At 38.8% G+C, this 15,300-nt stretch overlaps 1 protein-coding gene across 1 annotated transcript in view; it reads left to right on the top strand.

Moving 5' to 3' along the window:
• LOC100567780 (cadherin-19) overlaps positions 1-15,300 on the top strand; it is an 88,551-nt gene that overhangs the window by 30,554 nt on the left and 42,697 nt on the right. The window contains exons 3-4 of the mRNA XM_003219698.4: positions 6,375-6,602; positions 11,681-11,783. Of these exons, the coding sequence (XP_003219746.2) occupies positions 6,405-6,602; positions 11,681-11,783 (301 nt within the window). The 5' untranslated portion in view covers positions 6,375-6,404. The remainder of the gene's footprint in view (positions 1-6,374; positions 6,603-11,680; positions 11,784-15,300) is intronic.

Below are 15,300 nucleotides of genomic sequence, written 5' to 3'. Positions count from 1 at the left end.
GGTCAGATCAAAGAAATGAGCCAACGCCACCCAGTGGAGAGACCCTGACATCTGAGGTCGAAGGACCCGATGAAAGGATCGACCCACATAGTGGCATGGCAGAGGAACATCAATGGCACCCTCAAGGACCAGATGAAAGTGCAGAGGCACCCGATGGACAAAATGAGCAATTACCACGCAGATCTCAAAGGACAAATTGTGGGGTCCCTCCCCATAGATTTGCTCATCTTACCAATGAAGCTGAACTACAGGAACCACCATCCTGGAATCAGATGCTGAAGTTTCCAGAGGATGAAAAAGAAAAATGGCTTACTGCTGCATCAGATGAAATAAAGTCATTACATAAAAACAAGACATGGACACTTGTGCCACCACCAGAAAATAGGAATGTAGTTGGCTGTAAATGGATTTTCAAACTGAAACGTGATGAAAATGGACAGATACAGCGATACAAAGCCAGACTTGTAGCTAAGGGCTACTCGCAACAATATGGAGAGGATTATGATGAAGTTTTTGCACCTGTTGTAAAACACACCACCTTGAGGACATTGCTTGCAATTGCAGCTTCTAGAAAAATGAATGTTGAACACCTTGACGTTGCTACAGCTTTTCTTCATGGCGAATTAGAAGAAGAGATATTTATGCAACAACCACCTGGATTTGAAGACAAGGCACACAAAGGATATGTATGCAAATTGCAACGATCTCTCTATGGATTAAAACAAGCAGCAAAATGCTGGAATCAGAAATTAAATCAAATGTTAATTGAGAAGGGGTTTGCACAAGGGAAAGCTGACCCTTGCCTTTATTCTAGATTCAAGAACGACAGATGGACATATGTTCTAGCCTATGTAGATGACATAGTGTGTTGCTTTCAACAGAAATCTGACTTTGATGATCTTGTACAACATTAGAGCCGTACCGTTGAAATCAAACAACTTGGCAATTTGAATCATTATTTGGGAATACAGCTTGAAAGAGAAGAAGATGGGAGCTTTCTCCTGAATCAGAGACAAAAGATTCTTGACTTGCTAAAACATCTTGGACTCTTAGAAGCAAATCCAGTGACTACACCCATGGAAGTGAACTATTGGAAAAACACTTCGGAAAGTGAACCATTGAGTGACAACACCTTGTATCGAGAGGCAATTGGGAAAATGTTGTACATCTCTCGAATCACAAGACCAGATATTTCAGCAGCGGTTGGAATACTATGCAGGAAGACTAGTAAACCAACCAAATATGACTTAATTGCAATCAAAAGAGTTGCTAGATACCTAAAAGGCACAATGAACTTCAAGTTGAGACTACAAGCCACCAGCAACCCTACACTGACAGGGTATGTGGATGCTGACTGGGCCAATGATATTACAGATCGCAAGTCTACCAGCGGCTATCTATTCTTCTACGGAGATGCACTGATAGACTGGACAACACAGAAACAAAAAGTAGTAACTTCATCTTCAACAGAAGTAGAAAATGTTTCCGCATCAGAAGCATGCAAACAATTGAAATGGCTACATATGATGTTATTTGATTTTGGAATCAAAGAACCAACACCAATACAAGTTTTTGAGGACAGTCAAGGTTGTCTGAAGTATACTCAAACAGAGAAGATCAGTACATTGCTCAAGCACATTGACACAAGATACCACATCGTGAAGAATGCACATGAAGAAGGATTTATGAGGTTGGAGTTTTGCAGATCTGAAGACATGATTGCCGACATCCTGACAAAACCTCTGCCAAGACATGCTCATGAGAAGTTGAAGAGGATGTTGAACCTGATGGACATGAGCAGCCCAGACTGAAGAAGGGGATTGTTGGGACATCATCCTGGACTACTCAAGTCCAAATGTAGTTAGATAGATGATAGAGTTAGATTGAGGGAATCCTTTCCCTGTTTCCAAAGCATGCCTAGATAGGCTTTACTGTGTTTCACTCTATCCTGTTTACGTCACATCCCTTAGTTTGAAGTTAGTAGAAATGTGAATCTTTAGGGACACTAACTTCCCATTGGTCAGAATGTTTTTTATGGCCCCAATAAACTGGACCATGCGGTTGGAACCATTTTGGTTCTTTCCTTCTCCCTTTGTTCTTCAAGCTAACAAGCAGCATCCTGCTATCTCTCCTGGCAAGATGTAACTATGTAGATGTTTGTTATTTTTCCTTTCTTATTTTTCCTTAGAATCCAGTCTATAGTAATCTAGATAGCTCCCAAGGCTTTCTATCTACAATGGAGTTCTTTTTACCTAAATAAATACTTTTTGAACTTTTATTGAGACTCTGCAGTCCATTGCAATCCTAAAAAGGCTTCTCTTGCTCGCCAGTGTAAGTAACTGTTGCATTTGAAAGCTTTGCTTTTACTACTCTGCTGATTTTGGTGGAATCTCCCCCAGAGAGGGTTAAAGTGAGTCTAATCGCTCAGAGATTACCACAACACTATGGATAATACAACGTGTCAATAAAATCTCTTTACCATTTACATTTACACATTGTGCTTTCTCTTGAGGAGTAGCCATTTTTAGGGGTCCATTTAATTTAACAGAACCTCTTTCATCAACAGTGTACCTTAAATACACAAATGCAATGTGATTAAAACCTTTGATAACCGCTGAGTACATAGAACAAATCTGATTAAGTACCTTATCACGAAGGCCCATGAATTCGCCTTGCATCATGGCGAATCTGTGTAGTCCCAGAGGGGTGCGTGGAAAACCCATTGCTCCATGTCCCACATTACCTCACTTATCTCTGCCCCATCCCATGGGGGGGGGGGGAGCGCCACCACTTGACTTCCCCAATTGTACTAAAGGCAACACAAGAAGCCTCCCATGTTGCTGCCATGGTGGCATGCGCCACTTGCTCTCCCCTTTCGCTACAGAGCCTAGATGGAAATCTCTGTGTGTCATGTAATGGGCTCCATGGCAAAAGGGGATGGCATAGGGACTGACATCCCTTTATTAGCACATACATTTGTAAACCAAACTTCTGCTTTCATGTGTCTATTTTTGGTTGATGCAGAGACTGGTATTTTCTTTCTCTCTCTCCACAGTGAGCACCTCTCTCATGACCATTCAATGCCTTGAGGAAAACACTGAGATTTCAGGATCTTTTGCTATGTCCCTACAGAAGATGAAAAATTATTATCTCAGCAGTAGGCTTGAGCAAATTTTTCGTTAGTTCGTTAAATTCGTTTAAAATTTGTTTCATAATTACTTTTGAATTGATATTGAACCATCTGCTCACTGCCTTACAAATATTACGAATTTGAATAATAAAAGTACCTTTTTTTCGTTTGTTTCTGATGTCTTCGGATGTAGCTGTAGCCCCTCTGAGAGGAGAAGCCATGTTGGCATGCCTCTCAGCCAATCAGAGTGGAAGAGGGAGGGAGGGAGAGGCATGGCCATCGATCTGCTAGCATTTTAAAAATGCCATTGAGACGCGCCCCCCCCCCCCCACCACCGGCTCAGTAGAAGCCTTCTGCATTGCTCTCTCTTCCCTTCTCTCTCTCCCCTCCCTGCTTCTCTCTCTCTCTCTCTCTCTGAGAGAGAGAGAGAGAGAGAGAGAGAAGCAGGGAGGGAGGGAAGAGAAGAGAGAAGAGACATGCCTGCCTGCGCTTGGCCTTCTCCTCTGGAGCCGCGTGTTTGGTTTTGCTTCTTTCCAGACTTTCCAGCCACTGGCTTAAAGGGGAATACCAGAGCCAGGCAAGCCTTCCTAAAGGGAATCCTTAGAGCCAGAGGATATCCCTTTAAGAGATATCTCCACTGAGGAGATCTCCCGGAAAGGATTATGGCACCAGCTCAATTGCAACAGATTCAGTGCCATGTAATCATGTGAGCTGTAGTTTTACAAAGTCCCTAGCCTTCCCTGCAGAAGAGAGCCAGTACCATGCCAAACTACAACTCCCAGTTTTCTGTCAAATTGTTTTGGATTTCAACTCCTACAATTCCTAACTCCAGACATGGGCAAAGTTTGCCCTTGCCTGGTATAGAAACATTCTATTCTTCTTCTCCAGACATGCCAACAGTATTAAGTGATAAAATCTTGGGCATTTTTTCCTTTAATGCTAAAAGTTCATAGGTTGTTCAGCAACAGCCTACTGGCTGGGTTGCTATGAGTTTTCCGGGCTCTATGGCCATGTGCCAGAAGCATTCTCTCCTGACGTTTCACCCACATCTGTGGCAGACATACTCAGAGGTTTTGACGTCTGTGCGAAGCTAGGCAAATGGGGTTTATATATCTGTGGAAGGTCCAGGGTGGGAGAAAGAACTCTTGTCTGTGGGAGGCAAGTGTGAATGTTGCAATTGGTCACCTTGATTAGCATTGAATAGCCTTGCAGCTTCAAAGCCTGGCTGCTTCCTACCTGGGGGAATCCTTTGTTGGGAGGTATTAGCTGGCCCTGATTGTTTCCTGTCTGGAATTCCCATTTTCTGGGTGTTGTTCTTTTACTGTCCTGATTTTAGCTTTTCTGTAGCTAAAAATGCATATAAAATTGATTCTATAGGGAGGATAAATGATTGGATTTCAACTCCTACAGCTTAGCTTTCTCTGCCAATAATGGTACCATACCAAACTAAAGCTCCCAAGATTCTGTAGCAGTGAGCCATCTTGGATATTGTAAGGGATTTATTATTATTATTATTATTATTATTATTATTATTATTATTATTATTATTATTAGACCTTGCTCCCAGGAAGGTGCCTTCGCTGTGGCTCCCAACTTATCTATCTACCTTTCCACATATTCTCCACATTGTGTGTATGTGTATGTATATTATATATACATGGGCCCCGATGGCGAAGTGTGTTAAAGCACTGAGCTGCTGAACTTGCAGACCGAAAGGTCCCAGGTTCAAATCCCGGGAGCAGAGTGAGTGCCTGCTGTTAGCTCCAGCTTCTGCCAACCTAGCAGCTTGAAAACATGCCAATGTGAGTAGATCAATAGGTACCGCTCTGGTGGGAAGGTAATGGCACTCCATGTAGTCATGCCGGCCACATGACCTTGGAGGTGTCTATGGACAACACTGGCTCTTGGGCTTAGAAATGGAGATGAGCACCAACCCCCAGAGTCAGACATGACTGAACTTAACGTCAAGGGATACCTTTACCTATACACACACACACACACACACACACACACACATATGCAGGGACTCTCTCTCTCTCTCTCTCTCTCTCTCTCTCTCTCTCTCTCTCTCTATATATATATATATATATACATACATACAGTATATATCACACACACACCAATTTAACAAAGTTTCAGCCACAAAAACAAAGTTTCTGAAGTAGAACAATGACTTTCACAGTAAAGACAACCCAATTTAACAGGAAATAAGACTTTCAAACCAGGAACAGATTTCTGCAATTATTAAAAAATGGTTTATTATAAAAGCTATGAAAATTTGCCAAAAATCAGAGGATAAGGGAAACGTTCCAAATTTTGGTGAGCTATCAGTGTTAAATGTGTTCTACCACTGTACCAAGTTTGAAGAAGATCACTCAAAAAATGAGGGCGGGAGAGTCCTGTAAAATCTCCCCTCGTGCTGTTTTTTTTTGCCACTGCGCATGCGCGTCCGCCATTAACGAATTACTTTTGAAACTAATGAATTTTCGTTAATTTTGAATTTTTTGGGGGGCAAAATTCGGAAATGACATCAGAAACGAAACGCTGGCGCCCCCTACTTTTGAAACGAGTTTAGAATCATTTTTTTCATGGATCGCTCAAGCCTACTCAGCAGATAATGTAATTGCTTCACTGTGATGCCCCTCTTTCCTCCAGGCATGAATAGTCATGGGTGGGGAACTTCAGTCATTCTGCAATAGGCACAGTGTGTGGCAAATGGCTCGGCGTAGTTCTACATGCAGAATTATATACTACCATAGGAAATTATAAACTCTTGACTGATAGATTCTAGAAGTTGTATCTTCTCTCACAAAAGTAACTTTTCTTGAGCTGTGATTATGAGATTTTTGTTGCAATGTGTGTTCAGTATCATCCCATGTATAGTAATTGGCAAAAATTGTTTGTTTGTCCCTTAGGTGTCTAGCACAAAGTGATTTTTGGTCTAAACTTAGATATGGGAAATGAATTATTGCTAGAATGCACTATAGGAATTACCAAGATTAATCTATAAGATAAATGTACTGAAAGATATCTTTCCATTCTGTACCAATTGTGTCTATAAGAGGTTTATGTATTTCTAAGAGAATGCATGAGGATGAGTTTTTCAAAAATAATAACAATAATCCAACTTTATTCTTTTCCTTGAATAATTGAACAAATTACTAATTGTGAAAATTGAGCTTTCAATTTGGCATAAGATTGATATTTGTATTGTTTTGTAAGATATATTTTTGTCTTCCCACAGATATCTATTGATTGAAAACAAAATTTCAGCATGCATTGTGGCAAATGGCTCTCTTTAGCTCTGACAGTGGCTCAGTTCAGTCCATGTTTTCTCTGCAAACCCAGATGTGACAGTGAGGACATGGAACACATTTTTGTGAGATCTCGGAGCATGAAACTCAGTGGCATTCTGAAGATGCCGTTTGTTCATGAGGAACGGATACTAACCCAGCCTTTGATATCAGGACAGGTAAAGTAACATTTTGTGAGAATTCTAGCCATGAACTGAAGTGCTGATTAGTATCTATCTACTTCACTAAGCTTTGTCTCAATCTGACCTGACATGGAAACAAGCTTGCTGGGCAACATTTCTAAGGACATGTGTAAGAATACATCTGAACTTTGGCAGTAAATAATTACAAATAGTGAATTATTTATAAGTATTTCCTTTTTTAGGTTATCAGGCCATAACTAAATTACATTATTCTTCTTACTTTTTCCTACTAATGTAATTTTAAAGTTTTTTTCGTGTCAGGAATGACTTGAGAAACTGCAAGTCGCTTCTGGTGTGAGAGAATTGGCTGTCTGCAAGGACATTGCCCAGGGGATGCCCGGATGTTTTGATGTTTTTACCATCCTTGTGGGAAGCTTCTTTCATGTCTCCGCATGGAGCTGGAGCTGATAGAGGGAGCTCATCCGTGCTCTGCCTGGGTTGAATTCGAACCTGGCAGCCTTCAGGTCATCAACCCAACCTTCAAGTCACAAGGCTTTAACCCACTACGTCACCAGGGGCTCCTTATTTTTAAGTTGTATATGTTGAACATCCCTTGTTGGAATTCTGAATTCTGAAATACTCTAAAATTGTCCACATGTGTGGCTGAGATAGTGACAATTTTGTTTTCTGATGGTTGAATGTACACAAACTTTGTTTCATGCGCAATATTATTAAAATATATTGTGTATAAAATTATCTTAAAGTCACACGTACATGAAGTATAAATTATTTTGTATTTAGACTTGGGTCCCATCTCCAAGGTTTCTTATTATGTGTACATATACAAATACAGGTATTCTAAAATCCTCAAAACACCAAAGTCCAAGAAACTTCTAGTCCCAAGGATTTAAATTGAGGCATATTCAATCTGTAAGACATTACATGGTTTAGTTAGTTATATAGTTGGGAGTTCATGTCATTACATATCATATATCTGCATCACAGGCTAGTGCTTTGTAATATTTGATATTCTATTAAAGTAAACAAAAAGTAAATACTTAAAAGACTTTTGAGGGCAGTTCTACGTGGACACTTTATTCTAGGGCTAATCCAGAGTGTTGACTTCCAACTGGTTCTGCGTTGGTTTTATTGCCAGCCCCTAGATCACTGCAGAGGCAGGAAGGCACCAAATCTAGTTCAATACTACTTGACACCCACTCTTACTGTCCCCCTTCTGTTTTCTTAATAGCATCAGACTTCAGGTGGGACATGGCTAATGTCTGACACTCATCACCTGGAATACCACTGGCCAGGGTGCAAGGGCAATCAGAGAGGGGAGAAGGAATCACCACTTCCTTTCCCTCTCCTTTCCCCTGAGCCCAGAGAATATGGGATGGCCATATAAATACTAGTTGCAATTGGTTCTATCTGAGAACCAGGTCAACTGTTTACATGGGCCTGAAGTCATGGTTTACTCTAGATTCTTGAGAAAAATTTGAAACAACCCATGACTTTTGTTAGTGCAGTTCAAGACCACGTTAAGTTACCTTGGCCTATGTTAACCCAAATTAGCTTTGTGTAGCTCCCATGGAGCTGATTCGACCCCCTTTGAGGATAAAGGGCACTCAGTTAAGCAAAAAGCACATGATAATTTAAAAAATGATTGCAATGATAACTGAGATTCCCCCGTCTCTGAAATTATAATGAAATACTTGAGAAAATTAGCTTCCCAACTTATACTGGAAAGTGCAGTAATGCAAATCACAAGCACTATATTTGTCCTTATTTTCAGTAAGGATAATTAGCTATAGTTTAACAGAATCTGTAAATCTGATCCAGGTTTAATTTAGCCTCAGTACCTGTCAGTTGGATGCTGTCACAGATGGACGAATGTTGACCCACCTGCATTGTTTTTGGGATGTTGAGAAAACAACAGAACCTCTTATGTAGAGCTTAGATTTTGGGCAGCTTCATATGATGATGACATGACGGTTCTCATAAGACTTTGTCTACATACTTGAAAAATACTGAAACATATACATGTTAAGTAGCTTTTATCTGAAATATTGGGCATCAGAAGTATTGAAGATGGTACCCAAGTTGGAACCTAAAATTCATTTGTTTCATAGCCTGAAGGTAATTTCATATGTAATGTTTTTAGTAATTTTTAGCATGAAACAAAGTTTGTATACACAGAACACCAATTTTTTATTTCAGAATTCAGGGAAAGAGATACTCAGCTGATATCCTCTTTGTGGGTCCTTGAAAATTCTGCCATAGCTGCTATTTTATCATCTGTCGGCTAGAATGGTCTGGGATTCCTCTTTTTGCAGCAGAACAACTTCTGGCCAGGTTAAAAAAATACAAATAGATAATTTATTCTGTTTATTAGCAAAGTTGTGATTGGCATTTATTTATTTCTGGTCCTTTGTTACAATTGATCTGTTTAAAAAAGGACAACATCTGGTTGAAAAAAATACCAAGCAGTTTATGGACAAAGGTTTTTTTTTCCGTCTTCTGAGGTTGAGGATAGGGCTCATTTATTCATATTTGTTGATTTGTAGCTGCTGCTACTTCTTCTTTGACATTGCATCAGAGCTGCCACACTGAGCAAAAATGCATGAGTTTACCAACATGCTTTTGTTGGGTATTCTATTACATTAAGTAGCCACTGATTTACCCTTCATTAATTTTAATGAAACAGATTAATGCTAAACCCTTTTACCAGTAAGAAAGCTCAGTGAACCTGCATGGTTCATTACATTCACGTGGCTTTGGCACAATAAGCAATTATTTTTCCCCAACCTACTTAAAATATACATTGCCCACTAATGTTCTTAGTGATTCTTCTCTCTTTTCTCTGTTGCTTTTATTTACTTCTTTTTTTTTACAAAAACAAAACAAAATTAAGCTAGAGCCATTTTTAATCTCTCAATCTCAGCAATACATTCCTGCAAGGCAATGTTCACGCTGAACGGATGGCAAAAAGTTTAACCACTAATTAACAAGCACTAAAATTTAATTGGGCCCAAAGGGTGAAGTGCTCAAAATACATTAATTACTTTTCACAGCCATTCAAAGCTATTGTGGAAATATGATGTCTCATTTCAAAGGGAGCTTATACAGAATCATATTATATTTGTTGCATCTACAAACTTGGTACCCATTTTATTCTCTCTTTTTTAAAGGAAAGGTCACTAAACATGTTGAACTTTTGAACTGATTGAAGATTTGCATTTTCTAAAATGAACAGAGCTATGGAAAATAACAAATGTAGTCTTTCAACTTGCAGAAAGCTAAAAGTATGAGCAATACAGTCTGCTCTCTATTCACAGATTCCCCCATCCATGGCTAGAAAATATTCCAAAAAAGGGGGAAATCCCAAAAGCAAACTTTTTCATTGGCCACCCCATGACTGTGGAATGACCTGCCGGAAGAACTCTGACAGCTCAATGAGCTGTCAGAATTTTAAAACCATGTAAAGACCTATCTCTTCTGGCAGGCTTACCAAGACAGTCTTTCAACATAAAATTTAGGTGTCCTTTGTTTAATCTCTGTTTTGTGTGTTTTAGTATGTATTTTGTAGAGATACATTTTGATGTGTAATTTTTATGGTGGTACATTTTAGTGTGTGCACATTTGTATTTTAATTATTTTGTAACCCACTGCAAGGTTCACTTTGAAAACAAACAACAACAAGGCACATGAGTGGCTTCTCAAACAGGCAGGGGGAAATCTCTCTTTCAAGATCCCAACCACTGCCACCATTAAATGTGGGACACCCTGCCCAAAGCCCCTTTACATTTAGGCTAAGGGAATCTTTTCTTAATATCCCACACCTTTGCCATGCCTTTTTAATATGGGACCTCTCAAATCCCACTATGACAGGGGGCAATCCTTCTTTCAGGATCCCAGCCACTGCCAGCTATAAACACTTGAGTCTGTGCGTGTGTATGTACGAGAGGATGTGACACTGAGGGAAAATATGTAATACGAATCTCCCGCTGACTCTAAGTAGAGCAATTCACACTCAGGAACACTGTCTTTATTAAAAACAAAGAATTATTTATTTATGGTTTCTTTAGTCCAAAAAGCGTAATTTGTTGCATAGTTTTACTTCTTCAGTTTCATTTGTACAAAATATAGACAATATCTTTCATTCTTTAACATCTACAACTTGACTGAAACTTTGTCTCAACAGTATTCCTTTTCCTCAGCTCTATCTCACTGGAAATCTAAACCTAACTGACTTCAGGCATCTTCTTTCTAGTTCACTGGCTAGAGAACACTAATAACTGAACCCCAGACACACACAAGTCTTTCCTCTAGTTTCCCTCACTAGAAACAAGAACTTTTTTTTAAAAACATTCCCTCCTTTTCTCATCCAGCTAGCTCCGCCCCTTTCATGCTAGCTTCAAAATGGTTACATTTCTACAGAAGCAGTTACATTACCATGGTGACACATAGCCAATCATCAGTAGCTAACTCCTGCCCACCTTTATCTCTGAATCAACATTAAATAACATAGACAAAAATCGCCAATAAATTAAGGCTTTACGTTACACCCACCTTGAGTCATGTGGAGAGGCAGTTAAGAAATAAAATTATTATTATTATTATTATTATTATTATTATTATTATTATTATTATTATTAATAGTGTAAAAGGGCACCCCATGCAGACATGCCAGCAATACGATCGGAGACAACAGGCTCCTCGGCATGGAAAAATGGAACAAGAGCACCTCCCCATGGCTGGAGTTGAGCATCACCTCCAAACACCAGAGATGAAATGATTCAAATGATTCTAGTCTTCTAGAAAGGATAATATCAATATTTGTCAAATATTGAGACTCCTAATTTTTGCTACAGGTAGAAATTGCTGCCCAAAACATATTTACAGACAAGCAATGCACCTATTCTTTGCAAGTGAAATGGCACATCACCACATTTTACATTTTATTAATATCTTTGTTTTTTTATGTATTATATACATCAATGTCTAAAATACATAGCTGATTATTTAAAGAGTCATTATCGCATCAAATACTGAAATGCTGGTTTGTTTTAATACTACCTGGAAATCAGGTAAAATGTTACTCATTTTTCTTCCAGACGAAGTCTGACGTACAGAAGCAAGACAGCTCTCTGGCTGACAACTGGCCACAGTTTTTGGATGGGCCTTATGAAGCCACTGTTCCTGAAATGTCTGCAGAAGGTATTGTGTATTGTACTTTCAGTTTTTCTACTGTCACTGCCTTTGTGCTCAAGAAATAAGCCATCACTATTAAAATATGCCTTTTAAAAAGAATTCCCTCATCAGTCTAGGGAAGTTCTACATAGTTCTACATATAGTTCTACATACACTTTCAATCCATTTTGAAAGTGGACCAAAAGGAACTAGTTTCACAGCTGAATGATTAGATTGACAGGTCCAGAACTGATTTGAGACCAGGAAAGTAATTACATTGAACCAGGCTTCCATCCACTTTATAGAGTTATTTTTCTATTTCCCATTAGTGCATCAGAGGCATACAGGGTGAAAAAAAGAGGAAAGTAACACATAGGAGTAGAGGGATTCTCAATTTTGCCTCTCAATGGGTCAGTTAGCCCCCTGCTGCCCAGCAATGCCCTTGGACCATATTTGGCAGCCCACCCCTTTGGGATCTTTTACCGGGCTTCAGCAAAGGTAGTTGTCTCCAATGTGTTCTGCACTTTATAGTACCAATTTCTCCAAAGATTTGGGATATATTGAGATCAGCTGCAGCACATTTTTCAAAGAACTTGTACTTTCCTGGATTTTTTTTAAAAAGCACTATTTTTCTCTTTTATGCATATTGCAGTACACATTGTGGGTGTATGTTTTATGGACATTCTGCTCTCAAGCCAGTTTTGAGCTGTGTTATTGTGTTTTTGTAGAACTGTTCCTCCCTCGGAACAGCATTTTGGATCCATGGAAATTTCTGTTGTTCTAGCTTAAAGAAGAAAGACTCTGGAGCTCACTCATGTGTCCACCAGGCTGCCCCAAACCCTGTCTGTCTGTCTGTCTATTTATCTATCTATGACAGTGATTCTCAACCTGGGGTTCCCAGATGTTTTTGGCCTACAACTCCCAGAAATCCCAGCCAGTTTACCAGCTGTTAGGATTTCTGGGAGTTGAAGGCCAAAAATATCTGGGGACACCAGGTTGAGAACCACTGATCTATGAAATGCTTTTGTCTGAAAAACATGTAGAAAATCCCCTTAAAGATGCAAAGGTACAACCTACAAAATTCCTCCAGAAACTTCCACTATGTCTGAATACCTCAATTTTTCTATCTTGTTTCTTTTAAACTAGCAACAGAATGAAATGTAACACTTCTAGCAACCATGTTGAGATGAACTGCAGTGGGAGGATTGTGGGTTTGTAGAGGGATCTGCGGGATCTTTCCCCCTTCTGCAAAATTACTCACCCCTAATCTATCCAAATAATCCCCCCTTCTGATGTTCAGTGGTTCTTTTTGATCTTCAGAGGTTTATACTATTACATGTTCTTTGTGGAGGGGGAAGAAGTGCTTTACTACATAGTTGTAGACTTTCCCCCGTCTTACAATGTCTTTTGTCTCCTTTCATTTTTTACTTCGTCTGTTCAAGTCAGATTGCATATGCACTAGAAGGGAACTATTTCATACACTAAATATTAAATGCACCATTTAGAAATGATGCAGTCCATTCCCCTAAAACTATATCTCATATGGTAACATTAATGGGCATAGTGCAGTTTTAATATTCTAAATCCTAGGGGCAGTCACTAGAAGACCATATCTCACATCTCCAGCAACCATGCCTCCAAATGAAGTGGAAAGAAGAGAAAAGCCTCTCCTTGGGATTTCAGAAGCCCAAGAAGGTTCATCTAGGGAGATATTATCTATCAGATAAGTCATAGGTCACAACCAGCACTCTGGAGTGTGGCCAGAGTCAGACTGGTAGCCTAGACTTGTTTATTTTTCAATCAGCTTTGAAATCTTTGAAAAAATGTTCTGCATCAAATTGCTCAAGTGCTTTAGAATGAATATAAAGAAATGTGACCATGTTTGTACATTGAAACAAAGTTCTCACCCAGCAGTGATAAGTAAATTACCCCAGTATGAAGAAGACCATCTGGTCACAACATGTTTGCCACATAAGCATTAAAAATATAAAACGAATGTCATTGTAGTAATGCTAATGAAGTGTTCAGATGGTTTAATATCCATATTGACTTTTAAGAACAAAGCATTAAAAGCCTGGAATGAATGAGTGAACCTGTAAATGCTCATATTCATTTTTTTAAAAAAATCAAGCTTTTCCTATCCCAAATATAAAGAAATTGGTACATGTGGTGAATTCTTATCAAACCCAAATGAAAATTAAATCTGTTATCTCCTTGTCCATTCATCCCTAATCAAAATTATCCTAGCCTTATCTCTCTCTTAACGTGACTTCCACTCCCTAGGAGTTCTCATTTGATTCTGTTCACCTGCACATATATTAAGAAGGCTGTTATGGAAGCCAGACCAAATTAATTCTATCTGATCTGATACCAGCCTTACCCAGAACGGCCAAACTGATTAAAAGTAGTGAAAAGAGTTTGTGTTTCTTCCTGTCTGGTTTATCTGTCTTTAGTCTGACACATTAGAGTCAACCACTGGCCTTGCTCTGGACCTTCTCCATGTTCCTTCTATCTTTTTAGACATGGTTTACTGCATTGGATCAGTACTGTAATTTTCATGGAGGAACACACTCAAAATCATGAGTGGCATGGAAATATTTGAGGGATCTGGGTATATTTAGCTTGGAGAAAAATTGATTCAAGGATAATATGATTGCTAACTTTCAGTGTATGAAGAACTGTCATATAGAAGATATAACAAGATTGTTTTCTATTACTGCAGATGTTAGGGCTATAACTAATGGATTCAAATCAGAAAAAAGGGTGATTCAGACCAAACATTAAGAAGAACCTATTCATGGCAAGAGTCATTCAATAGTGGGACAACCTAACTCAGAGAAGTATGGTGGTCATCTCTCCAAGATGCTTTTGCATTAGATTCCCAAGTTAGCAAGGAGAGGTTTTAGATGGTTCTAAATCTTATTAATGCTATGACATCTTTCCGCACCTACTTTTGGGTTCTGCTAGCATTTTTTTCAGTTTCTAATAAATATCAAATGTCCCATAGTCCAAGATCCACAAATCTAGTTTTCACTACAAAAATTGCTTCTTTCCTAATGTCTATATATGTTCAGATACTTTCCTATCTCCACTGAGCATCTTTAGGTTCTATAGCAGAATATTTATCCCCAGGTGAGTTTCAAGAATCAATAGCTGTATTACCAATGAATATATATTAGTTTAAGATTTAGCACACTTTCCTAGTTCTGAATTTTATTCAGATTTCAAGTGGAAGTATTACATTGAGTAAAAATGTAACAGCAAATAGCCTCTTGCAAATATAAGGCTATAGATTTCCCTCCAGAATTCGCTAACTTGCATGAAGTGTCATACAGCTTAAAGGTCTGCAAATCCAATGCATATCTAAAAATGTACGAGATTGGGTTGCAGAGTTTATACTTAGTATTCTAGCAGGTCTGAAAAATTATTTAAAACTTTCTTCACATGATGTTCCAGTCATTGTTATGATATTTGTCCATATGGTTTAATAATTTCCACTTTCTAGCAAAATCACAAATATTTTAATTTAGAAAAGGTTTATCCT

This window comes from Anolis carolinensis, chromosome 4, assembly GCF_035594765.1.
Source record: "Anolis carolinensis isolate JA03-04 chromosome 4, rAnoCar3.1.pri, whole genome shotgun sequence".
In the NCBI taxonomy this organism is placed as follows: Eukaryota; Metazoa; Chordata; class Lepidosauria; order Squamata; family Dactyloidae; genus Anolis; species Anolis carolinensis.
This window is presented reverse-complemented; position numbering and strand designations above follow the sequence as displayed.